The sequence below is a fragment of the Pipistrellus kuhlii genome, unplaced genomic scaffold, assembly GCF_014108245.1.
Source record: "Pipistrellus kuhlii isolate mPipKuh1 unplaced genomic scaffold, mPipKuh1.p scaffold_m20_p_15, whole genome shotgun sequence".
In the NCBI taxonomy this organism is placed as follows: Eukaryota; Metazoa; Chordata; class Mammalia; order Chiroptera; family Vespertilionidae; genus Pipistrellus; species Pipistrellus kuhlii.
Window position 1 is genome coordinate 13,416,178 of NW_023425460.1, and position 27,634 is coordinate 13,443,811.

General features: G+C 37.2%; 1 protein-coding gene across 1 annotated transcript in view; it reads left to right on the forward strand.

Annotated features, from left to right (window-relative positions):
* The window catches only part of CTNNA3 (catenin alpha 3), a 1,168,431-nt gene that overhangs the window by 707,038 nt on the left and 433,759 nt on the right, over positions 1-27,634 (forward strand). The window contains exon 9 of the mRNA XM_036438342.2: positions 25,337-25,429. Within this exon, the coding sequence (XP_036294235.1) occupies positions 25,337-25,429 (93 nt within the window). The remainder of the gene's footprint in view (positions 1-25,336; positions 25,430-27,634) is intronic.

Sequence of the window (27,634 nt, forward strand, 5' to 3'; positions counted from 1 at the left end):
AGGGCAGCACAAGTGTCTCAACCCTAGATCAATTGAATCAAAATCCTGGGGGATGGACCCTAGCAGAAATCTTTTGTGAAAGCTCTTCTGTTGATTCTAATGAGCTTCCAGGGCATTGAAACCACTGGTTGAGAATTGCTAAGATAAAAGCAGCATGACTGGGATGGAAATATGGGATTTAAGGAAGAGTCACAGCAAAGGTAAAACTTTTTCAACCTTTGTAGTATTTGCTGCCCCAGATTTTTATAAGTTGCTCATGTCTTTGAAACTGGACAGCGAGGGTGCAATTTTGATCTCTAAATCATAGAGTTTATCTGTTTGCCATTTCTTGGAGCTCATTAATATTTTAGCATTGGTTGTTAAACAGCATATACTCTTCTGATTTTTTTTTTTAGCTTACATAAAGTTCTTTTAAAAATCCTGTGTATTTCAGCTACTCTTCAAAATTATTCAAATGCTAGTGACAAGGTGAAGCCATTTATAGATTTTCTTTTCCCAACCTCAGTTAAGATCTCCATCCTGCCTATTCTCAAAACACGTTAAAAAAAGTTATCTGTAAAGGGTTTGTCCTAGCCAAAATACTTATTTTCCTGTGTTTTGATTTACTTGAAAATTTATTTGTTTGTTTGCAAATCAGTTTCTTACTCTGGACTGTGATATCCTAAAAGCAGAAAGTGCCTGATCCATGACAAACATTCAATACGTATTTCTGGCCTGAATTGTTAGGTGAATAGATCATGTATATTTTGGCTATCTTGGCTAATAGTATCTGCAACTTTTGCATGTTCATATTTGGTTTTAGAAGATCTATTGAGTATTTTACTAAAATGTGAATTGAGCACATCTATGTGTGAGGTCCTATCCTTGACACTTACTTCTATCTCAATTTTGTCCATTTTATGTGTAAATTTTTTATGGAGCTGGAAGCATAGCCATATCATTTTCCTGCTTATGATCCTATGAATTTTTGAAAGCCTTCAAATCCTCTCAGACTGTCATCTTTGATAGAATATGAGACCATGACAGTATGCCTAGTTTTTTCTGAACTTTTCTGAATTCACCATTTTCATATTTCTGTAAACTCTGAAGTACCAAGGTAACTTTGCTCAGGGATTTTTACTGTTTCAATCACAAATTCTTTCTGATTAGTTACCATGGGATTTAAAAGCTCTTCTCTCATTACTGCCTTTCCATCTGAGCGAGGCTTGTCAAGGTCGTTTTATGCCAATAGGAACCCAGTGATTGAAGCTCAGGTCACTGCTCTGAGAGGCCTGAACTCCCGTGGCTCTCTCCCTAGGAAAGCCACATCCCTTCCCTCCCTTTGCCTGGCAGTTTACATCACACATTTTCTCCTCTCCTTGTACCTTTACAAGTAGATGGCTTTATATTACTGAGTGAGAACTCTCCATTTCCCCCCTCCCAGATACTGTGCAGCTCAGTATCTATAGTCACAAAACTGTATTGTGTACTTAGTTTGTCAAGAAGGGAGGTCTCATGAACACAAAAAAGGATATCGAAAAAACTTTACAAGTGATGGGTATGTCTCTGACTTTGTGGTGATGGTTTCATTGGTGTATGCATATATCTAAGCATGTCGCATGATATACATTAAATATGTGAATTTTGTATATCAACAATACCTTAATAAAACTTTTTATAAGTGATATTGCTTCATACACTTAAAAAAGATAGTAGATAGCTTTAACAGACTACTAACCCAAGATGCATGTATTTCCATGGGAGGCATATAGTTAATGATAATCTCCTACCTTCATATCCCCTTCAAAAAGTCAATAAAGTCAGTACTTTTATATTAAAAAAAAAAAAAAGCCAAAGCTTTTATTGCTGTATTAGAGGCCCAGTGCATGAAATTTGTGCTCGGGGAGGGGGTGTCCCTCAGCCCAGCCTGCACCCTCTCCAATCTGGAACACCTTGAGGGATGTCCAACTGCTAATCCTAACCCTAACCCTAACCCTAACCCTAACCCTAACCCTAACCCTAACCCTAAGATTCTGCCTAAATGGGAAGTCAGACATCCTTCTCACAATCCAGGACTGATGACTCATAACTACTCACCTGCCTGCCTTCCTGATTGCCCTAACCACTTCTGTCTGCCAGCCTGATCACTTTTTAACCACTCCCTTGCTAGCCTGATGCTTAACTGCTCCCCTGTCAGCCCTTTGCCCCCAACTTCTCTCCCCTGCAGTACTGGTCACCCCTAATGCTCTCCCCTGCCGGACTGGTCACCCTTAACTGCCCTCCCTTGCAGGCCTAGCCCCTTCTAATTGCCCTCCCCTGCTGGCCTGATCACCCACAATTACCCTCTCTTGCAGACATGGTCCCTCCCCTGCTGGCCATCTTGTGGCGACCATCATGTGTCCACATGGGGGTAGCCATCTTGTATGTTGGAGTAATGGTCAATTTGCATATTACTCTTTTATTCCAACAATACTCTGTGATGGCTATATATTTAAATTTAACTATTTATTATTTGTAACTGTCTCATCAATTGTGCTTTGGTAGGCATACACAGACACATTCATGTATGGTTTAAATAGATATCCTATTATCCCATATCAGTTATTTTCATCCTGAATTAGTTTATTAGTTTTCTTCTAATGCCACAACATTGTCTATATGTGCTCTGTTAAGCTAAAATACTTCTGTTCCCTTTTCCAATTTTAATTTATAGCCAACATATGGAATCCTAGGTTTAATGCAACTCTTTACAAATCCCAGCAAGTTTTTGTAGACATATATATGCTTACTCTAATTGAATATGGAAAGGCCTAAACCTTAAAATAGCTAAAATACTCTAGCAAAGGAGAATAAAGTGGGAGGAATTATTCTACCTGAAACTAAGTTTTTACCATATAACTAGAATCATCAAGATAGTGTAGCATAGGCAGAGAAAAGGATACACAGATCAAATGGAACAGAATATAGGATGCAGAAAGAGACACACAAAAATGCTCAACCGAGTTTTAAAAAGAGTGTTCTTAAATTTATGCCAATTGACATTGGTTAATAAAATGATATAGGTTTCAAGGATACAAGTCTATGATACATTATCTGTATACGAGAGGCCTGGTGCGTGAAAATTCATGCACTGGAGTGGGGGTCCCTCAGCCTGGCCTGCCCCCTCTCACAGTTAGGGAGCCCTCAGGGGTGGGAGGCGACCCAGCAATCAGGGAAAGATGTTTCCCCCATCACACCTCTGCTGCTGCCACTGCCAGTGCAAGCTTCGGCCAGTTCTGATTACCTGAGCCTTGGGCGGCCCTGGGTGGTTGAGGGGCTGACAGCGGGTATGGCCACACTGCACCTGCTGCCCTCCACCCCCCAGCTGGAGGGATTCCAGCAGCAGGCGCAAGGAGCAGGTTCGGCTGCATGGCACACATGACACCCTCCCTCCCCTGACAAGGGACTGAAAGGACTAGGAGACTCGAGTGGGGCTGAAGGGACTGAGCGCCACCATCTTGTGGCTATGGGTGCTGTCATCTTTGTGATGGCATGATGGTCAATTTGCATATTCTATCTTTATTAGATAGGATTGCACTTTGCATTTACCACTCAAAGTCAAATCTCCTTGTCGCCACTATTTGACCCCATTTATCTGCTTCATATTTTCCCAACCTCCTTTCCTTGGTATCCACCATACTCTTGTCTGTGTCTCTGAGTTTTTGTTAACATGTCTCAGCCACTGTAAATAATGCTGCAGTGAACATAGGGGTACACATATCTTTACAAATAAATGTTTTCCAGTTTGGGGTTAGATACCTGGAAGAAGCAGTTGCTGGGCCATATGATAATTTTATTCATATTTTTTTGAGGAGCCTCCTTGCTGTTTTCCACAGTGGCTGCAGCAGTTTACAGTCCCACCAGCAGTAAACGAGGTTTCCACTTTCTCCACAACCTCTTCAACACTTGTTATTTCTTGTCTTGTTGATAATAGCCATTCTAACAGGTGTGAGGTTGTATCTTATTTTAGTTTTGATTTAGTTTTTCTGATAGCTAACGAAATTATGCACAGCTCCTTTTTGACAAAGTCCAAAACCAATTCAATGGAGGAGCATAATAAGCCTTTTCAACAAATGGTGCTGTAGCAATTTGACATTCGTTGGCAAAAATAAAAATAATTTATAAAAACCCTCAAAGTCAGTATCACACCATAAACAAAAACAAATTCAAAATGGATCACAGTTAAGTGTAAATAAAACTGAGAAAAAATAGTAGAAAATCTTTCAGTTCGAAGGCTACCCAAAGTGTTCTTAGATTTGATGCCACTCATCATGAAACAAATTGAAAAACTGATAAATTGGACCTAACAAAATTAAAAAACAAAAACAAAAAACTTTACTCTGTGAAAGAACATGTGAAAAGATTAAAAACACAAGGTAGAAATTATTTGTATTAAAGTACAAACATGTTATAGAATACTAATCAGTAATAAATGAACTATGGATATACATAACAAATTCGATGAATCTCTAGGGAATTATGCTGTGCAAAGAAAAAACAAACAAAAAACAATCCCAACACACTGATATAACATATTGATATAATGAAATTTAGAAATGGAGGATAGATAGTTGTTTTGTGGAGTGCAGAGACAGAAGAGAATATGTATGCTTATAAAAGGCAGCTGGAAAGATCTTATACTGTTGTAACTGTTGAGTCTTTTGATTATAGTGGTGAATGTATGAACCTACACAGGCAGTAAAATTGTGTAGAACTTAATACACACCTATCCATTCCCACACACAAAGCGTTCATGTAAAACTTGGGAAATGTAAATAAGATTAGTTGATTATATCCTTGAGAACATGCTGGTAGGAGGGAAGTTGGCAAAGTATATGAGGTCTCTCTCTCTCTCTCTCTCTCTATATATATATATATATATATATATATATATATATAATTTTTTATGGCTGCATATCAATTTACAATTATCTCAAGAAAGATTTCAATTAAATATATAATTTATAGTATTATATTCTGTGAACTAACCATAATTTTGTCATTTTCTTTTTGTGGAGCAGTCTAAAATATAATCTACTAGGGATAATATACATCTTCTACTTTCTTCTTTGTATATAATTTTTGCAAGGTATAAATTGAATGTGTCATGATTTGGGGATAAAAGAAATATTTGAAATAGAAACAGTAAATATAACCAATGTGGAAAGAAGGCAATGGGATACATATCCTTTTTTTTACAGTGGTCTGTTTTGATTTTCTGAGGACAGTTGGCAACCTGCAATTTGTAATTATTGATTAAGTAAGTTAATAAATATTGATTCACAGCAAAGAAACTTTAGAATAAAGTATTTATTAAACTGTTTTTTTGTGTTACAAGAAATAAAAAAAAAAAGTAGAGCATAGGCCCTGGCTGGTTTGGCTCAGTGATTAGAGTGTCTGTCCATGGACTGAAGGGTTGTGAATTCAGTTATGGGTTAAAGGTAGATACCTGGGTTGCATGTTTGATTCCTGGCCAAATCAGGGTGTATGCAGAAGTCAACCTATTGGTGTTTCTCTCTCATAGCAAAGTCTCTCTCCCTCTCTCTCTCTCTCTCTCTCTCTCTCTCTCTCTGCATGTGTCTATCTCTCTTTCTCTTTCCTCATCTCTTTTACTCTTTCTAAAAATAAAAATAAAATCAATGGAAAAAAAAGAACATGAGACCATGGGAAATTCTCAAATAGTTTTAAAAAGAAATGATTTAGATCAGGTACTTAGTCCATCTACATGGTCTTGCAATAATGGTATCAAATCTACTAAAATAAAAAGATACCCATAAGTGCTCTTCCATTTAGAATTTATAATGCAAATGTAGGTATGTGTGATTATAAAATTTTCAAGTTCCAACCCAAGTGTTGACAAAATTTAGATTCATTTAAGGAATGAGGACTTGTAACACATTAATGTCATGCTCCAAATCACGAACAAGGCCATTGATACCCGAGGAGCAAAGTTGCAGTCTTCATGTCTGAGAACAGCAGGTCAACATAGAATTAAGAGAGAAAATATTTCCTACTTGGAAGTAAAATTTTATTTAAATATGAGAATAAGGTGGCTTCTCAATTCCTATTGGTAGGGTTTAAAAGTTTATTTTATAAATTATATAATTAATATCGTATTTAATTACTAACATTTTGGGATGATTTGTTCTTCTTCTTAAGCTAATTGGAAGACCTGTGGTTTAAAAGTTTTGTTACTATCTGATCTTTATTATCACCTGATGTCTGTCTATCTATCTATCTCTCTATCTATCTATCTATCTAGCTATCTATCTATCTGCCTAAGCTTCCCTTTATATGTAAGTTTTTTTAAAAAAAGGCCTTTCAGTAATCTGCTTAATGAGTTGGGTATAATAATCACTAGAACTCATCTGGGTATGCCCCTGGGATTCTGAAGGAGGGCCATCAACATCTGAGATATTGACTATTGACTTTTTCATGTTATTGAAGACACTGGCAAGATGTCACTGCAGAAACAATAAATACTCAGGAGTGCGCTAATAAAGTGCTTCTTGCCCCTTATTCTCTAATCCATGCACACAAAAGCTTGCTGTTAACTGTAGGCTTCCAAAGTATTTCAGAAATGCTTAATATATGTATTTTTGAAAATGGCAGGCATTTATATTTATCACCCATTTGGAAATGTTCCTAGCCAAGGGAATAGTTGTGCTCAGGTGAATACACAGACGCTTGTATTACAGTTATAGCACACTGAATAACAGTGGTAGGTTAAGTGCATTGTAGCAAATTGAAGAGTGGAGATATGCCAAACCCCAATATCTTGGCAGCAATTCAGACTCTGCAACATTCTGCACTACCGTTGTGTAGGGTGAGTAATTTTCTACCTGACCTGCTGATTTTCTATGAATAGATTCAGTATTGCTTAAATGACCTGGTCATATGTTTTAGGTGGAGGGAGTGTAAGGTTTGATTTCAGGGGTGTATGTGTATGTGTTTCAGATAAATACTGTCGTTATTGGAGTCTTTTCTGAAGGAAATTAGAATTTTAGTTATCTTTATCTCACAGTATGGTAGTAAATTACACATGGGAAGTTAGGAGACAGATGAGCCTGACCCCCAGAAAAACATCTAGAAGTAAGTTGCTTTCTTGACCTTTGTGGCATTTTATCTACATATCACTACATCCACGTATGAGATATCTGCTGCCCATTTACCTACCAATGTGCTTTGTCACAGAAGGTGGGAACAGGCTCAAGGAAGTTCTGTATTCTCAAACCTTAGCTTAGAATCAGCATTTTTATAGTTTTCCTCATCCACTCTAATGTAATCTGCTATAGTTTCCCTTTGTTTACTGAGTCTCTACAAGGAATAAGAAGTCTGCTGGCTGGAAGAAATAATATGCGTGGCACACACTTTGATGTACTTTTCACAAAGGGAGAATAATGCTGACCATTATTATTTTGATAATATACAGTTTTAACTGCTAAGACTCATTAATAATTCTAGTGTGAGGGTCCAGGATTCCACCACTTCACTAATCTTAAGACATTTTTTTTTCATCACAATTAAAAAGAGTGATGGCCCCCTATTAAATATATTTTAGGTAAATCTATAAACTTTCCAAGTAGTACAAAAACAAAAACAAAAAAAGACTATACTTTGAGAGATCAGATCATAATTAAGCTAGTCTACAGGTACTGGTGTTATCTAATGGTGCCTAACAAGTCATTTCACAATGTAGGGACTTAAAACAACAGCAGTCATTTATCATTTCTCGTTTTCTGTGTGTCAGGAGCAGTCATAAGCCCTTGCTCAGATTCTAGGGGAAAGAATATAGACTTTACCACTCCTCAGTGGAAAAATGTTAGACTCATTTTTTTTGGAAGACCATGTGAAATAAGATACATGTTAATGTGGCCACCTTTTAAAAATAGAACATGCCAGAGAAAGCAAATTTATTTTTCTATAAAGAAGCTTCATTGAACATATAAGTGTGTATTTTTGAAATGGGACTTATACCTTTAAATGTAATGGGACATCAGGGGTACTTCTCAACAACATTAAACCAGTCTTCAGAGGGATTATTTTAATGACTACAATTTACCTTCCTAAGGACAGGCTACAGGTTAGCATTCAAAAAACTCTTCTACTTGTTTGTTATAAATAACACTCACCTACACACATACATATATTTGTAGATAGAGTGATTCCTTCATTTCATCATTTAGGAATCGCATTTGGCTGCAAGTAACAATCAACTTCACAAAGAATTTTTTTGTGTTTTCCATCTCTCCCCTCATCCAAACATTTAGGGGTTGATGATTGCTGGCATAAGTCCACTTGCTCAGTTATGTTTTTAATGGTAGGGCTTCTTTTGGATGCTTGCTATGTTAGCTTTGATGCTGCTGTCCTCCAGGCATCTTGTCTATATCCCAGGTAAGAGAAAGACAAAGGTGGAAAATGTCAAAGGAACGTATCCTAGTGAATCCTGATCATGAATAAAGAAGAAAAAAATCCTTCCCTGGTGAATTAGTTGAATCTCATTGGCACATGGCCAAGCTGAACAACAAGGTAGTCAGAAAAAGTGTTTTATTTTCTAGGTATTTTGGTTTTCTTAAAATAGGTCCTCAGGAAACAGACTGTTAACTGGAAAATTGCATGCAGATAGCTTCCTGGAGTGTGATTTTAGAAGATAAATATGTAAGAAAGGGAGGAAGGCAGGACTGGGTAAAGGGAGGAGCCAGCTTACAGTGTAGTTGCAACTGAGATCTCCCTGATCTTCTGGGGATTCTGGCACTGGGTGATTTTTGAGAATTGTCCAGATTGAGGCCAGGGGGCTGAACCTCTCTGGCTGGTTCAGGCTGTTGTTATGAGTGCACCCCGAGAAGGGGCAGTACCTCGGGGAAGGTAGTTTTCTACAGCCCACGGCAGTTAACAGTGAGACTCAAAAGCAGGTTTTCCCAGCAGCTGGGAAATGGGCGCATCCATTCTGAAGAGGGGTTCTGGCTAGACCCCACAGTATGCATTAGAGACATAGAAAAACAAAAAGGGAAGTGGAGTTGAGAGTAGGCATCCTGTGAGCCAACTTATCTACATCGTGTGTTTTCGCCCTTTCTTATCTTACTGTTTCCCAAATCGTTTACACGAAGCACACATGCATTTAAAATCATTAAATTTTTGAATATTTAAAAAATACACAAGGAGTTCATTCATCATATGATAAACATTGTGGAAAAGAATTCTTTCTTTAAACTACCCAGGAATTTTGCATGATTATGTGATGAATTAAAAGTGACATATGTGAAGGTTTGGCAGGGAGGGGTGGGAGAGGGCAATGGGGGGAAAAAGGGACTTATGTGATACTTTCAACAACAAAGATTTATTTTAAAAAGTGACATATATAAGTAGAAAATTTGACTTGGTAAATTAATTAGGATCATTTTTGCTTTCACATGCATATTTATTTAATCATAAAGTAACATTTAATATTAGAATGATTCGTCTTCCATGTTATATCTTTTTAAACTTATGAACTCCCCAAATAGGCTTTATGCACAGCACTTCTAAATAGATGTTTCTCATATTTTTGAGGGAGATTTTTAAAGAGTAGAAGGTTAGAAAGATTTGAGTTTATATTATTAAGTACTATTTTAAGAGATAAGATGTGCTACCACTAGCCTGACATATTTGAAGACAGACACTACTTTAGAATGCTAATGAGACCTCTGAGGTTAGTTACCTGGATGGCAGATAGTATAAGTAAAATACAAGATAATAGCAGAGAGAATTCAGTATATGCATCCCAGTAGCTGTACTGCCATTTCTTTTTTCCCCCAATTATGATGCTTGATATTTTCATAGAGCAAACTCCATTTCATCTATACCTATTAACAGAGTAAAGATAAATCTGAGGATTTTACTGAACCAATTTTAAAATGGCCACTGTCATCAGGCTGCAAATGTTGAAAGAATGAAAGACATTTTCAAAAAAAGCTGAACACTCACTATAACTCACAATATTTAACTGGATAAACAATTATAATCAATTCCCTACTGTAGGGTTTAACTAATCTACTGCAGCATTTGTGTCTTGCCCCTCAGGACTTTATAGCTACCCAAATGGGGCTTCACACTTACTGGATTATGACAATATATTCTACTATTCAATTCACTAAATATAGTTGTTAAAGTAGCCCCTGGCTTACAGATTCTATTAGCAAAACCACAGGAGAATAGTTATTAGCCCAAAGAGAAAGAAGATAGATATGATATTTTTTAAAGCACAAGGAAAAAATAGTCCATATTACTTGTATGTTCTGTTTCTCATACAAAAATAGTGAAGAGAGCAGAATGAGAGGAAAAGTGTGAGGGAACCTGAGAGTAGAGGATGGGAGAATAGGTGAGAGGGGAAAGCAATTGTGTGAAGAAAATAAGGAGCCAGAAAAAAAGAATAAAGCACGATAGTTCGGAGTTCAGCAATCAATAATAGTAACTCAACTATGGTGCCCGAAGATTCCAGAAAGGACAGGCTGTGATTGTGACAGCATAATGATTATGTGGAGAGCGAAGAGTTTAGTTTGAAAAGGGGGGAAATGATAGGGTGGGCTTTGAAAAAGACTAGGTGTGGAAGATAAATGAAGGGAAAAAGTAGGAACTGGCATTAGTTTACTTATGGGAAAAGAAAGAGCAATAGATTTTGTAGCCCATTGCTGGAGAAAGAGAGGGAAAATACATCCAACTGAAATGAATAGGTTGAGTATAAAGTGCCGGGAGAGAGGATTTGAAGAATTGCACTTGAGTTCCCAGTGATCCTTAGAGATGTCTGAAAAAGCAAATTTAAAAGCAAGCCATTTGCAGAAAAGATTTCCAGTTCTTAATATAATTCAGCTTTGAGGGAGAAATTATGAACAAAGTTTATAAGAGGGATTTTGCCTAGCTAAAAACCCCTGCAGAGGGAGCCCGGAGTGGCATTTCTTAGATTTAAGCTCTTTTCTTGGAAATGTCTGAAGTGGCACAGCTGACAGCCTTGTCTTGTTCCTCCACTGGTGGAGTTGATAATGAGCAATGAGGGTCCAAAAGGTAGGCTGCTGGAGGGAATGGACACGCTGCGCCTGAACAAACAGTGTAATTAGCCCTCCATAAATTCCAGCGATGGCTGTGGCTTTCAGCAGGGAGGACAGCTGCCCATTAGTGTTAATTAACCAACAGGAGAGAGAGCTACTAGGTGCTTTCCAAAGCCTGGCAGCCCCAGGCAGGTGGATTCCACCGTAGTCAGAGGCTGAAGGTGACGTGGGACTCAACCTTGGAAGTGAGAAATGGACTGGGCTTTTACTTGACATTCTCTGTTTCTGGCTTCTAAGCATTCAGGGTACTGTGTATGCTCCTTTCTGTCCCAAGAGGGAGGCGCTCCTTAAGGTTGCCAGTGCGGAGAGGAGAGCGCCCACCCTCTGCCCACAAGAGCCCGGGAAGGAAGGGGCCTGTCTTCTGGCTCCTGGAACCAAGCTGCACCCATGGAGCACGGCCGGATGCTGTGGGATTTCTTCCTTGGAGGCTGAGCCTGACAACATTTGAATGGCTCCAGGTGCAGGGCAAGCCAGCCGGCTTCCTGAAGCAGGGTCAAGGTCCAGACTGGAGGATGCAAAATGCTCTCCAACTCCTGCAGCTGGGACTCTAGACCTGGGAGCAGTGCAGGCAGGAATCCAGCCCGGCTCATGCAGCCATGTGGAGATAGCTATGTAGCAGTGGTGCATCGAGCTACCTCCAGTGCAGCCCTGCTTTCTTGAATTTGATTCAGGTTTTACATTGCTTGAGATCAGAATGTAAATAACTAAAGATATAGGAGATATTGTTGTAAACATAGGAATGGAATAATATAACATTTAACTAGGTTTCATTAGACAGTTTTCTGTTTATGAAATATAATTTTTATTTTACCTAGAAATTTACAATACTGGGATTTATTAAAACATATGTTTCATCCGAGCCAGTTTGGCTCAGTGGATAGAGCGTTGACCTGTGGACAAAAGAGTCTTGGATCCCAGGCCTCGGGTTCGATTCCAGTCAAGGGCACGTACGTTGGTTGCAAACTCCTCCTCAGACCCCAAGCCTGGTCACAGCTCGTGTAGAAGGCCAGCAATTGATGTGTTTCTTTGAGATTGATGCTTCTCTCTGTCTTCCTCTCTCTCTTCCACTCTCCCTACAAATCAATGGAAAAAATATTCTTGGGTAAGGATTAAAAAAAAAAAATAACAGAAACAAAACAAACAAAAAAATGTGTTTCCTATTAACAAATATATTTTTTACAAAATAGTCATGGTCATAGTTTTAAAAACAATTCATTTGATATATAGAAACTACCTTTCTTCAAGATTTTTAACATTTTTAATTAGATTTTTAACATTTTTAATTGAGAGTAAAAAAGAGAGAGATAGAAACATTGATGAGAAAGAAACATCATCAATTGGCTGTCTCCTGCATGCCCCCCACCTGGAATCAAGTCTGCAACCAGGGCATGTGACTTGACCAGGTGACTTCTTGGTTCATGGTTGTATGTTCAACTGCTGAGCCATACCAACTGGGCCTCTTCCTTTAAGATTAAAAAAAATCAAATTAATGCTTCATTGCATTATTTCCTTACTCTGAAGCTAATCAGCAATCAGTGTTTTACTCATTTAATATCTTGTTTTGTGTATTTACACCTATGTTTCATTTCTTGAAGCTTTGGAAGTATTTCCCCCCTATCTTCTATTTTTCCTTGAATGTCTAAAACAGACCTAATGCATAATAAATATTTGTGGAATTTTTTTTATTGTCTTTATCCTCTATAAACAGGTTACTTATAAACATTGTAGAGAAGACAATGTAAAAAAAATATTTTATTTGCAATGTTGACTTCGTTTAATTTCCCCGAGACCTTTGAGCACATTACTCCTTGCAAAGTCTTAGACTACAAAGAGGGGTAGGATGGTTTCTGTCCTCAAGAACAATTTAGACTTCTGCAGATAGAATTAATGCATTGGTAACCTTCTTCTAATGAAGGAAGGTTAGTGAAATAAAGTCTCTTTCTTTGTCTCCATCTTCCCCTCTAGAGCTACTGCAACCATTAATAATATTGACAAACATTAAAGATTACATGGCAAGTGTCTCAACATCACCCTATTTCTGTAAACCCTCTCCTGAGGAGGATATGTTTATTGCTTTTAAAGAGAGAGGAAGGGAGCGAGAGAGGGAGACATCAATCTAAAAGATACACATGGATCAGTTGCCTCCCATATGTGTCCTGATTGGCAATCAAACCTGCAACCTTTTTAGTGCACAGATGATGCTCCAACCCACTAAGCCATGGCTATCATATTCTCTAATTGCAGCCATTACTCACCATATGGACCCAGCATTTTAGTGTACTGTGGAAGCGCCAGGGATATAACTTCTATCATTACCGAGCTTAAGGGGCCTGAATCTTTGATTTTCTTTCCAACCTATATCACATCGCTTAGTGCTTAGCTACACTCCACTATATATCATGTAATTTAAACCCAGAACCCATCCAAAGAGCCCTCACAAGATTTAGAGAACCAAATGATGAGGGTAACATAGAAATCATAGAATTTAATATTTGTGTACTCATTTGCATATTTTGCTGTGGCTTTCATACACATATACACGACCATGCTTACCCCACTCCTGCTTCTCCATACACATGTACCCACATTCACACATTGTATTCTTTCAATTTGTCTTACTCACTATGAGCCATGAATGCTGAGGAATGAGTTTTTCTCCAGGAATATAATTCTAGTCATTTTAAAGCTTGTTTGCCTATTTTCCTCAACATTAAACTATATATATAAAAGCCTAAGTGACTGAACCACCGAAAAACTCAACAAGTGGTTGCTATGACACACACTGACCACCAGGGGGAAGATGCTCAATGCAGGAGCTGCCCCCTGGTGGTCAGTGCGCTCCCACAACCAACCTCATGCTGCTGGCCAACCTCCCACGGTCCCTCCCCCAGGCCAGCAGCCTCCCTTCCCCCATCAGCCCAACTGCTGACCAGGACAAAGGACCCCATCCCCACACATGTATGAATTTGTGCACCAGACCTGTAGTTTAATCATAAACAGATGACTGCAAGGAAAAAAATAATAATAATTGTGCCAGGTGTTAACATGATAACTGCCCAAATAAATGCTGTCAGACAATTAATTGTTAACTACCACTCCACTAAGAGACCACCTTCTTTTATGGAAGTAAGGAATATATCTGGGAGTCAGGTGGTCATGTCTGGCTCATCCATATCTGAAAAGTTTATTCTAGTACAATATGATTTAATTAACTTTGCAGTGTATGACAGCTTCTTTTTCCATACTAGCAATTGAATAGAGTAATATGTACAAAAAAAATATTGATTCAGAATTAAGCTGACTGAAAACTTTATATTGGCAGTAGCATAGTCCCTCTCTAAGAAAACCAGTTCTCTTTCTGCCACTTGAGAGGTCAGGTCGCTGATCATAAAATTGCTTTGAATTTTGATGACAATTTTAATGATCATGAAGGCCAGTTATAGAATTTTTTTGACTTATGCCCTTTACACACTGGTCCTGCTAATAAGGACTTACTGAAGCAGCATGCTTCATATTTATGCCTGACCCTCAGCAGACAACAAAGTAGATCACCAGTTCAGGAAACTATGCTTGATCTCATCTTTAATTTATAGTTGAATTTTGTTTCATCTCTTTGATAGTTAAATACATTTTATTTATGATGTTATGTTACATTTACTTGGCAGCAAGAACCTACTGTTATCCTTTGGGTGGTGATTCTAGGTGAATGATAGCTTAATTTGGAGAGGAACCTTGAGGAAACTGTCTTGATGGCTTTACCATGGTAATTTACATTGCATATCAACGTGCTGTATGTATATTCCTGTAGCTTCATATAATGTTTCAGAATGAAAGATGAGAAATTTTTTGTGAAATGGGACTCTTAGAATAACTATATATTGCAGACCTCAATTTAAGCGATAGAACATATACTTCAGATAATTCATTAGAAACTCCACTCTAACAGCCAAATCTATAAATCTTGTGAATATTTGTGAAGGCACATACTGACACAGCACACTGAGGCCTGCTTTTTTCAGAACAACACAGACATATGTCCACTTAGGCAAATGGATATTTTCAGCCTTAATGACTCATTGGAATAGGATAAGTCCAGATGTCAATTGGAATAGAGTTGGAGGGCAAGGTAAGAAAAGAAAAAAAGAAGAAATGTGGAACTGTATTATTATCTCGTAATGATAAGAATCATCACCTTGGGTCTACTACAGAAAGATACACTGACACAGACACAGACACACACACACAGACTACACTGTGCATGGATACATTTCGAATTTCAAACAAATAGGACTTTATTTGTTATTAAGGTCAGTTTTGTGTGGTTTGATTGGCAACAGGCTTTGATGCAGTTGATATTTGTTATTATGTCAAATAAACATGAGGTAAAACCAATGCCTGGATCTTCTGTTTTGAATTATTTTAAATGTGCACCATATGAAACAACAGAAACTATTTCCTACCTAGTATCGCTTAATTATTATTTTTATATATTTTTATTGATATTTTACAGAGAGGAAGAGAGAGAGATAGAGAGTTAGAAACATTGATGAGAGAATCATCGATAATCTGCCTCCTGCACACCCCCCACTGGGGTTGTGCCCGCAACCAAGGCACATGCCCTTAACCGGAATCGAACCCGGAGCCTTCAGTCCACAGGCCGACCCTCCATCCACTGAGCCAAACTGGCCTCGGCTCGCTTAATTATTATATACCCCATTTTTAAGTGGTTCTGGATTCTCAGAATTTGCAGTGTCATAATTAATGTGACACTCATGATTGGTATGAAGTACAAACATAGGTATAGAAAGTTTTTTATTTGCTTCAAAGTGAAAATTACTTTGCTGTTCTGTTTTTTATTATTGTAGAAAAGAGATTCATTATAATAGTTCAATCCATAGAGATTTTTAAAAGTATGAAAAAGGAGAGTTGAAAATTTTTGAGTCTTCTCAAAGATAACCACAATTACCATTTTGGTGAACAATATTTTAAATATCACACTTTCATACACACACACACACACACACACACACACTGCTATAATAAATAGGATCATGATATACTTTCTTTTTTGTCATTGGCATATTCCCAAGACCCTTTCATTAATCACTGATTAATAAGTTAGATAACTATATAGTGAAAAAAAGTTACTTGGAAAAACTTCAGCCAATATAGAAAACATACAATTAAAAAGAGATGCTTCTCTTCATGACAAGAGTATCTAACTTCCTGTCCCATGTATGACTCATGTTAACAGTTGGAGTTTATCATTGTAGACTTTATACTTAGCATTTATTCATGTACATACATAATTTTATTTAAATAGGAACATAATTTATATACATTCTGAAATATTTTTCACTTAAAATTATATATTTGAGATATTTTGACAGCAGTTTTTCCTTTTTTACAGAATAATAGTATCCTATATAACAGTGATCGGCAAACTCATTAGTCAACAGAGCCAAATATCAACAGTACAATGATTAAAACTTCTTTTGAGAGCCAAATTTTTTAAACTCTAACTTTTTCTAATGCCACTTCTTCAAAGACTTGCCCAGGCCATAGTATTTTGTGGAAGAGCCACACTCAAGGGGCCAAAGAGCCACATGTGGCTTGCGAGCCACAATTTGCAGACCTCAGCTATATAATAAAGATGTAATATGCAAATTGACCCTCACTTTGTCATGCTGTCACAGTGGGAATGCTTGTCTTAATTTTAAGTTTCGAGCAGTATATTCGATTTAAGTTTCTGGAATTTAACCTGTTAAGAATGATTCCCTGTATTTATTCACTAAGGTTTTTGATGGTTTATTTACCATTGTTTTGCTTTAATAAGAAAAGACATACAACTATTATTAATATTTTTCTAAAATGTTTTGAAATATAGTAAGGCAAGGAATTTCATTGTTTGATTTCTCAATCATAAACCCTTGGTTTATTCCTGGGATAAACTACATTGTCTTGGTGTATTATTTTTTTACTACATAGTTAGATATAATTTTCTAATATTTTATTGTACTTAGACATTTTATGTTTAAATTAACAACCAAATTGCCTGATCCCTCTACCCCTGTCTAATTATATAGGATTAGGTTACATAATACTACATAATAAAAGCTTGATATGCAAATTGAACAAATGACAGAATAACCAGTTGCTATGATGTGCACTGACCATCAAGGGGCAGATGCTCAATGCAAGAGCTGCCCCCTGGTGGTCAGCGTGCTCCCACAGGGGGAGCACCACTCAGCCAGAAACCAGACTCCTGGCTTGCAAGGGCAGCAGAGGTGGTGGGCAGTAAGGAGCAAAGGGTCTCAGATTGTGAGAGCCCTGGACTGCAAGAGAGATATCTGACTGCTGACTTAGACCTAATCCCCCTGGTTGATCCTGGACTGTGAGAGGGCACAGGCTGAGCTGAAGGACCTTTCCCCAGTGCATGAATCTCATGCACTGGGCGTCTAGTAGTAAAATAAAATTATTGAAATGGGAAGGATAACCAAAGATAGAAACAAATGATTATATTAGAAAAACTATACCAGAGACAGGATTGTGTGATTTTAAAGTTCATACAGTTTGGGAGGCAGATTAAGATGCATAGTCCAAGAAAATATGAAGTTCCTTGGTAATAATTTGTTCCCATGAAACATCCTGAGTACAGTGGCCTCTATGAGATTCATTTACCTCTAGCTTCCTATGGACTTTAAAGCTACCATTTTATTCTCTGACTCTTTCTTGTGTCCCCTTAAATAGACTGTGTTTCTTGAGATTTGTTTTCATTGTCTTTTATTTCCCTGGCAGTTCCCAGCCCACATGATAGATGCATAATCAATATGTGTTACTTATGAAATTGTTTCTCTGCACCTTGCCATGCACTTTTATAGCACAATTCTATTAGTTAAGTATTCTACAAAACCCATAATTCATGGTCATTTCTTGTTACTACAAGGGCCTGCACAGCAGCACTGTTTTACAGAAGAATGAAAGTGCTGTGTTATTTAGCCAGAGGTCACTTGGATGCCAACATTGGAAGACCACAGACCCCCTGATATGCTTCTCAAACTCAGGCCCAGGCCCCCGAGCTAGGCTTTTCTGGAAACAAAGCCTGAGATCATTGCATTACTTTCTGGAGGAGATACTAGTAGTGGAGCTCACAGGTGTGTTGAAGGGAGTTATCGCCCTTTTTCCATGTGCCATACTTACCCGCATTTGGCAGCCAGCTTGGGCCCTTTGAAGAGTTATTTTACTTGATTAAAAATAAGTTAATTGAAAGCTACATCAGGAGCTTTTCAGTGATTCCCAATTTGATATCTTAAGTGAAAGTAAAACTTGAAAGACTCTTCCCCCTGGCTTTGTTGAGTAGGATGACCAGTCAAGAAGAAAAGTGTGTTACTTCTCTTTGAAGTCCAACTTTCTAAGCCTTTGTGGAATATTGCAAATGAATTTCAAAGGGAAATCTCATTCCTCTTTCTCGCTTGTCCTGAATTTCTCTTGCTGTCTCCTCCCTCTTAACCCCCTTTTCCTTTCTCTCTTTGGGGATGATGCATTCTTAAGCATACTAATTTATGCACTTATGCACTTATTCATTCACTGAAGAATTATTTGTTTGGCTACCATATAGCAGGTGCTAAGAACTCAGAGCCTGAGAATGAGAAAACAGGGATGAGGTCCGTGCTCGTATAAAGAGAAGAAATGATCACTAGTCTAATAATGTCCTCAGTGAATGTATGATTATAAACTGAGAATCATGCTCTGAAGGAAAACATTGACTTGGGTAGAGAGGGGTCTTAGGAATGGGTAGAGGGTTTTAATATTGGTGAAACTTTTCCCAATGAATTACTTTTGATCTGAGATCTGACCAACATCAGTTAAGCAGGTCTAAGTGGTATAAGGCTGTCAGTGAGGAAGGAGGGGGAACACATTCCAGTGTAAAGAGATCAGCATGTGTAAATGTCCTGTGGCAGAAGGAAGCATGATTATCTGAAGTAGGCTGTTATATCTGAATCAAAATAATAATAATAATAATAATAATAATAATAATAATAATAAACTATGTATGAGTTTAGGCAAGATTATTTAGGACTTTTTTAAGGAAGGTAATAGGGTATGGGGATGGGAAAATGATAATAAGGGAATCAAATTTGTTATTTGAAAAATCTAGTCAGTTGCAATATGGTGAATATATTGTAGAGAAGGCACATTGGCTAAAAATGAAAGCTAAGACTCTGCAAAAGGATCTTTAAGAAACTGACAGTAAATTTGATGAGGATGGGGAGCAAGAAAAGTAGATAATACAAGAAATGTTTGTGAGGTGAAGTAGAAAGAAATGAACAGATGGGAATGAGGGAATGAGTCTTGTCCAGGCAGCCTCTAGCTCTCTGCTTTGGGTTACAAGACACGTGGGGTCACTTCACTATCTGCACAGTCCTCAGTTCACACAGGCTAGTGTGAGCATCATCATCCCAACCAAATAACTCTAAGACTGGCCCTCTGTGTGGCTACATCAATGGATAATATTAGGGATTACTTATTTGATTCTTAGTATTTGATTGTTGAGGCCACCTTCTTAAAATTTTCTCTTCCCCCATCTCTACAACTTTAGAGTATTGTGGATAACTTTCTCTATTTCTGGCCACCTTTTTTAAGACTCATCATCTGGTTATCCTCTTCTATCTGCCTAATAAATATTGGTATCAAAGAAGAGTATCTAAGTGTAGATGCTTCATAACTATATCCTAACTACATACATACCTTTGGATATGCCTGCTTATTTGTCTCAATGGCAACTTAATGTATCTAGTCCAACTCTGGATATTGCCCAATCAGTGATTTGACCAGTGACTTAAAATTTTGTTGTTTGCTATCATGTCCAAAGGGCAGGAGCCTCTCTTTCCATTCTTCATGCTTCTTCACAGGGTTGAGTGAACCCTTGTCCTTTTCCAAATTCAGAAAGAAATCTGTGTCTTTTTCAAACACCACGTTAAAAATAAATAACAGATTCCTGCTGTATTGTTAAAGTACCCTTTCTCAGAGTTTGCCTGTGTTCATTTGCTTTTTTGCTACAGATTTGTCTTTTGATGTCCCCAATAAACATGTATAGTCAGACAGAAATGAACCCTGGACTCAAGAGCTTTCTTTTCTCAAGTATTCTTCATTCAAAACTTAAAGTATAAATCTGAATAAAGAATGCACTGTCGTTAATTAAAAAAATACTTAGCTTTATGCGCATATTATTTTTTATAATGAAGAGACTGCTTTTCTTGAATTTAGATAAAGCACAATATCAGTAAAAAGTCTGGTCCATCATTTCAAAGGAGGGGACCTTTGTGAATACTTTAATTCAGGGTGGTAAAGAGCACACCTTTCCTTGGTTAATAGTCTCCGTGTTACTGATTGGTTTGAGTATATTTCTTCTCCCTGTTAACTTTTTTTCTTTTTTCTATTCATACAATAGAAAATTACAGGATGGGGTCAGAGGTCACAAAGTGGTGACCTATGAACTAAAGTAAGCCGACAGACTGTTATTTTTGTTAAGGCAGTAAGTTTTATCTTTTATTTCTTCTTGTTTTAATGACTTTTAATGCCATTAGATTGGGCATATACACAGATGAGGACCCACCACCCCACTCCAACCACTGAGTTACATCTAGGCTCTGTTTGTATTCCCTGCATGAATCCTAAAACATTTGAGTTTGTCACTCTAGGATTAGACCTTTTGTTAAGTTCTCTAGGCTCCTAAGGTTGTAATTCATAAAACCTTTTGAGAGACTTGATATTCTTGTCCAATCCCAATTACTAGAGAGAGAGATGAGCTGAAAGGAGATTCATAAATAGTCAGGGCTAGCGAGTATCAGGCCCTCTCTGTACATTATCTCCTTTAATCCTCAAAGCTCCCCAGTGAGGTACATATTTTCATATCCATTTTACAGATGATGAAACAGGCTTAGAGAAGATAACATCTTGCCCATGGCCAGAGAGCTTATTAATTGTGGGAATTAGGTTCAAACCCGGATCTGTTTATCTCTAAAACATCCCAATGCTCTGATTTTCCTAATTGGGTAGAAACTTTCCACAAGTATCTCTTGAATAATGAAGGTTAGACCCAGACTTTTGAAACATTATCCAAGTTAGATATATAAAAGATGCCAGATGTTCAGATATCTTAAACTATGTCACAAAATACTTTATTTGCATGGTGTTTTTTTTTTTTTGGCTAGTAGGGAATTGCCTTCATGCTGTGCTTTGGAACATACTTGCCAGCCAAAAGAGCCCCATAAAAATTAGGAGTAATTATTATTGGAGGAAATTTGGCTTTCATTTACTCATTGATGTGACTTTGGAAAATATGTCACAGATCACTCAAATTAGAACTGTAAAGAGATTTTATTTCTATCATGTAATGCTTTGTTTTGTCACAGAATACTAGCTCCCTTATGCATTTTAATTGGTATAAAATATTACTACAACTCCATGTTCCTTAATCTAGAAATAGCACTACTTTATTTATCTAGAAAGTTTACCTGACATAACAGTTCTGGTAACTTTATATACTGGGTATGTCTTTTGTTCAGGTATGTCTGAACAAAAGAAGACAGAATATTAATATGGTCATTAATTGAGTGGAAAATGTTTAATTGTGCTGCATTTTCAATTGTGAGTTTTGTAAAACTTTAGTCTGCTTTAGGGAATAAAGTTAACAATCCTATATAATAAACATGTAATATGCAAATGGTCATTACTCCATGAAGCATAACAACCAACCGTGTAAAAACCACATTACGGATCAACAGGAGGGAGGGGCAGGTAGCTACAAGCAAGCAACAGAGAGCTACAGGAGGGTACAGGGCAGCAAGCTATGAGGAGGGTGGGGGAAAGGGGGGAAAGGAGAAACTACAGGAGGGTGGGGCAGAGAGCTGAGAGCTTCTGGAGGGCGGCAGGGAAATACTGGTCAGTTGTACAGGGCTACTAGTATTATAATAACTATCTCTGGTACCCGATGGGGACTTGAATTATCAAAGGGAACACATTGTGACCTATATGAATGCCTATCCACTACGCTGTATACCTAAAACTAACACAAAATAATATTGACACAAAATAGTATGCAAAGTATAATATAAAAATAAGATAGTCTTTAAAAAGAGGGGAAAAAAGACAAAGAGATCCAACAACAAAGGCAGTGTTTTCTCCCTTCTCAGTGTTTTTCCCATTAACTCTTCTTACCAGATGTACATGAAGTTTACAAAAATTTTAATTCAGTTCAACTTTGTGTTGCTACTAAATTCATTCAAAAACAAACAAAAGAAGGAAATGATTGATTATGAATATATGGTGCTAACATTAGAGCCATTTAACTTTCTTTTATAACATGGAGGGTGGATAGGACATACATTACTTGTAATGAAGTACATAACAACATTTAAAATCACAAATATAGTTGTGATTGAGGAAATATCGAGGCAAATAATTAGAATAGTTGAAAAAGTGGGAAACGACCCTGAAGAATGAGATGTGGGGGTGTTGTGTCATGATGCGAGAGATTGCTTTTTTTCTGTATAAATACTGTAATACTGTTTTGGTTTTTTTTAAATGAAGTAGATTGATGTTTAGTGAGGATGAGCATCCTTTCATATGTCTTTTGGCCATCTGTATGTCCTCTTTGGAGAAGTGTCTATTTAGGTCTTTTGTCCATTTCTTAATTGGGTTATTTATTTATTTATTTATTTATTTGGTGTTTAGTTTTATAAGTTCCTTACAAATTTTGGATATGAAGCTCTTATAAGATATTATATATTGACCAATTCAGTGGTTTGTCTTTTTGTTTTGTTGATGGTTTCCTTTGCCATACAAAAACTTTTAAGTTTGATGTAATTTTATTAACCAATGTCACCCCAATTAATTCATATTGTATATGTACCATATGATTCATTTATATATGAAATCTAATGAACAAAATAAACTAACGAAGTGGAGACAGACCCATGTCAGTCAGAAAATAGACTAACAGCTATCAGAGGGAGGTGGTTGGGGGCTGTATGAGAAAGGTGAAGGAATTAGGCAAAGAAAGAAAAAAAAAAAGAAAGATTCATGCACACAAACATTGTGGTGATTGCCAGAAAGAAGGAGGGCAGGTGGGATAAATGGTGATAGAAGGAGATTTGACTTTGGGAGATAAACATATAATATAATATACAGATGATAATATTGTAGAATTATACCTGAAAACTATATAATTTTATTAACCAATGTCACCTCAATAAACTCAATGAAAAAGAAAAAGAAAAAAACGAGTTCCAGAAATTAAGGATAAAATTAATTTTACTTTACATTTAGAAAGTTAAATCTGCTAATATGAACAGAAACTTTCTGCTTAGGATTGTTTCCATGTCACTGGATTGGCTTGTAACAAACATGGTGCCAAGAAATGTTCAGAACAAGAAGTCTATTTTTAAATTGGAAAAAGAGAAAGATGGAAGGAAGGAAGGAAGGAAGGAAGGAAGGAAGGAAGGAAGGAAGGAAGGAAGGAAGGGAGGGAGGGAGGGAGGGAGAAGGGGAGGGAGATAGGAGGAAGGAAAGAAGAGAGGGAAGGAGGGAATGAGGGAGGGAGGGAGGGAATGAGGGAGGGAGGGAGGGAGGGAGGGAGGAAGGAAGGAAGGAAGGAAGGAAGGAAGGAAGGAAGGAAGGAAGGAAGGAAGGAAGAAGAGTGTCTATATGGGGCACTTTTTTGTAATTTTTAAATTTAAAATTAACCAGCATTTTTCTGATTGGATCAAAAGATTGATCTAATAATTTTTTTTTTTACTTAAACAGTACTCATATTTATAGGTAGATATTTTTTGCAAGTGCAGTGCCAATTATCATAGACATATTAAAGCAATTAGATGTCTGAATTTCACTTTCTGAGAGTGGATCCTGGGGTGGGGAGAGGGGTACAGAAGCTGCTGCCCTTTTCAAATAATTCACAAATGTGCTAATTATGTGTCAGATTTGAAGCTGAGGCATTGTGACCTTCAAGCCAACAAAAGACCTTTTCAAGTAAGCCATTCCATGTACATTAATAAAGTGAACAATGCCCTTCCACACTTAAATAATGTATGGCTGTTATTTCATTATATGGAAATGGAAGGCAAGGAGTGGTTTCACTGTTGACATAGTAAAAGAAATACTATTCAAAAACAAAGGCTATACATCCATTTTCATAACATTTGTGATATTCTTCAACTAGTGATCCGAAGATGTGTTTGTTGTGTGCTCCCAATTGCATGCATTTAATGTGTGCTTTCTCCACAACTAAATGTATTTTGGATTTGAGCCATAAAAACGGCGATGTATTCAAGTATATAATGTTAGGAATGGATTGTTGGAAAAGCAAATTCCTTGCTGTGATGAAGACAAGGATGTATTTTGTAGGTTGGGGAAACACTACCTTTCTACACAAATAATCACCTGCTACCAAGAGGAACGGAAAGGACTCGATGCCCTTTCTCGTGGCTCTTTCATGGTATAAAGAAAGTATTGGTAAAAATTGGACTTAGGTAATGGACATAACGGTACATATTCGAAAGAGCAGCCTCTTCACTGGAAGAGTATAAGTTTCAGAAGCAATAATGTATAAAGGAATTTTAGTGTCACTAATGCTTGAATCAAACGGACTGCTGGGATGCCAAACCGTGCCCATGAAGTTGTAGTAGAAAATCAAGAACAGGAAGAAGAATTTAATGGTCTTGTATTTGCCCAACTTTGTAGCATATTTTATGCTGAATAAAACATGAATAAAGACACAGTCATTCTTAATGCAACTTAAGTAGGCATAAGAAATCTCTGGGGAACAATAAACTAATTATAAAAGTAAAATAAACCTCAATCATGTGAGATTCCAAGAACTTATTAGCATTCAATCGACAATTTTTTCCAGCCCCATAGGAATCCATAATAGTTAGCATCTTATTGTGAATTAGATGTTGATCCCAAGAGACTGTACAGGGTTTACTGATTCACTCACTAGTTATTGATTTTGTTTTAAATAAGTTTATAGGGATCTTCATATTGTTTGTTGTAATAGATTCTCAGGATGCTTTCATAAAACTGATACCACTGACATTTGTGAGAATGCTAATGTTTGTTGCCGGCACTTGCAATATAATATATGGGTACATGTGCTTACTTGTCTAGGAAAACAAATGTTTTTGCATTTTCTTGATGATCTGAAATAATTTTTATTATTTTGGATTGTATTTAAGGTGGCAAATCTTGCTTGTTCCATGTCAACAAATGAAGATGGAATTAAAATTGTCAAAATTGCAGCCAACCACTTGGAAACTTTGTGTCCACAGGTATGATTATGTTGTCTTTTTCACTAAACCAGCTATAAGAATTGTATACAATGCTTCAGACTTTTATCCACATGGAACGATATTTAAGTATTTATCTTAAACACAGAAGATAACTCATCTTAAGGTCATGGCTCATTCTTTACTAATCACCTAGTTTTTTACTTAGCATGTGGTTCTTGTAACATTCCCTAAGGGCCCATATCAGAATCTTGAGAAAGATATAGCTTGAATCAAAGCAGTGTTTTGTTCAACAGATTTCATGTCTTAGTCATTATTTATTTTGAAATCTCAAACAGAATGAAATGAATGACATTTTTGCCCCTTTATAAAATGAAGCCATGGTTTTGAAAAAAGCCAATAAATGTCTTTCTGTCGGCAATTCAGGAGTTTTTGAAATCTGAAGAGCAATATATTTTTAGGGAATTATAATATTTCTAGACTAGAGGCCCGATGCACAAAATTCATGGGAGGTAGTTTCCCTTAGCCTGGCCTGACCTTCTCCAATCTGGGACCCATTGGGGGATGTCCAACTGCCGGTTTAGGCCTGATACCTGATGCCTGCCTGATCACCCCCACAGGTATCAGGTCTAAACCGGCAGTTGGACATCCCACTATCAATCTGGGACCACTGGCTCCTAACTGTTCACCTGCCTGATCTCCCCTAACCACTCTGCCTGCCAACCTGATCTCCCCTAACCACCTCTGCCTGTCTGCCTGATTACCCTAACTGCTCTCCCCTGCCAGCCTGATCCCCCTAACTGTCTCTGCCTCATCCCCACCACCATGGCTTTGTCCTGAAGGACATCTGGAAGGTCGTCTGGAAGATGTCTGGTCTAATTAGCATATTACCCTTCTATTAATATAGATGACTCTTATGAGCTTCCTTTTGTCTAACGCCCAGCCCCATCCAGTATTATTTTCCTTTTTAATCCTTAGATCTCTGTGCATTGGCCTTTGTTTCTAGAACACAATAAGCTCCTTCACCCCTGAGGGAGTTTGCAGTTGGCAGTTTCCCAGTGCTCTTTTCCCACATGGCTATGCAGACAGCGACTGTTATGTTCAATTTGTGAGGACTCCGCTCAAATATCACCTCCTCAGAGATCAATCCCTTAAATCACTCCTGCAGCTCTCTCATATCATGCTGCCATACTTATTTCTTTTAGAGTCTCTGTCACAACCTCAAATTATATTTTATATTATCTTGTTACTTTTATTGTATATTTTCACACTGAAAAATAACCTTCATGATGGCAATGATTTAGTCTTCCTTATTCACTGCTTGTAACCAACTGCACCTAGCAAAAATGCAGCATTTTTTTGTCCTATGGACGTGAATGATTAGGATTTTAGAATAATAAATCATTCTATTCATAGAGGACAGCAAGGCCTTCACCAACATCTTTATGGCAGTTTTCCTAACGTGGTGTGTCTTCTTTTTGACAACATAGAAAATAGAGTATAATTATTGAATTGTAACTAATGAAAAAAATCCTTTATATGGCTTGATTAATATATAGTTGCTAATCAAGAGTGAGGCCTCTCTTGGTGGGTTGAAATTACCTGCTTTTGACTTAGCTCATTTTACTATTTTCCTAGTGATTTAGATAAAATTATAGGATAATACTGTTAAATTTTAGGTAAAGTAAGAGGATAAAGGAAACTGAAAGAATACAGTCACAAATAATTTGGATATTCTAGGGTATAGACTAAACCTCAATATCCAGATGAAATATAGTAAGTATAATAATTAAACCATATTTATACTGAGCACTCTAAAACAAATTGCAAAGATAGAGAATGGAAGAAATATAGCTTAGCAAAAATTTACCCTCCAAAATACCTGCAGGTTTTAGTTGATAATAATCTCAATGTGATTTGACAGTACAATATAACTATCAGAAAAAAACAACAACCTCTAATATGATGTAAATTTATTCATCAAAGAGCCCAAACCGGTTTGGCTCAATGGATAGAGCGTCTACCTGCGGACTCCAGGGTCCCGGGTTTGATTCCAGTCAAGGGCATGTACCTGAGTTGCGGGCACGTCCCCAGTAGGGGGTGTGCAAGAGGCAGCTGATCGATGTTACTCTCTCATCGATGTTTCTGGCTTTCTATCCCTCTCCCTTCCTCTCTGTAAAAAATCAATAAAATATATTTCAAAAATAAATAAATAAATAAATAAATAAATAAATAAATAAATAAATT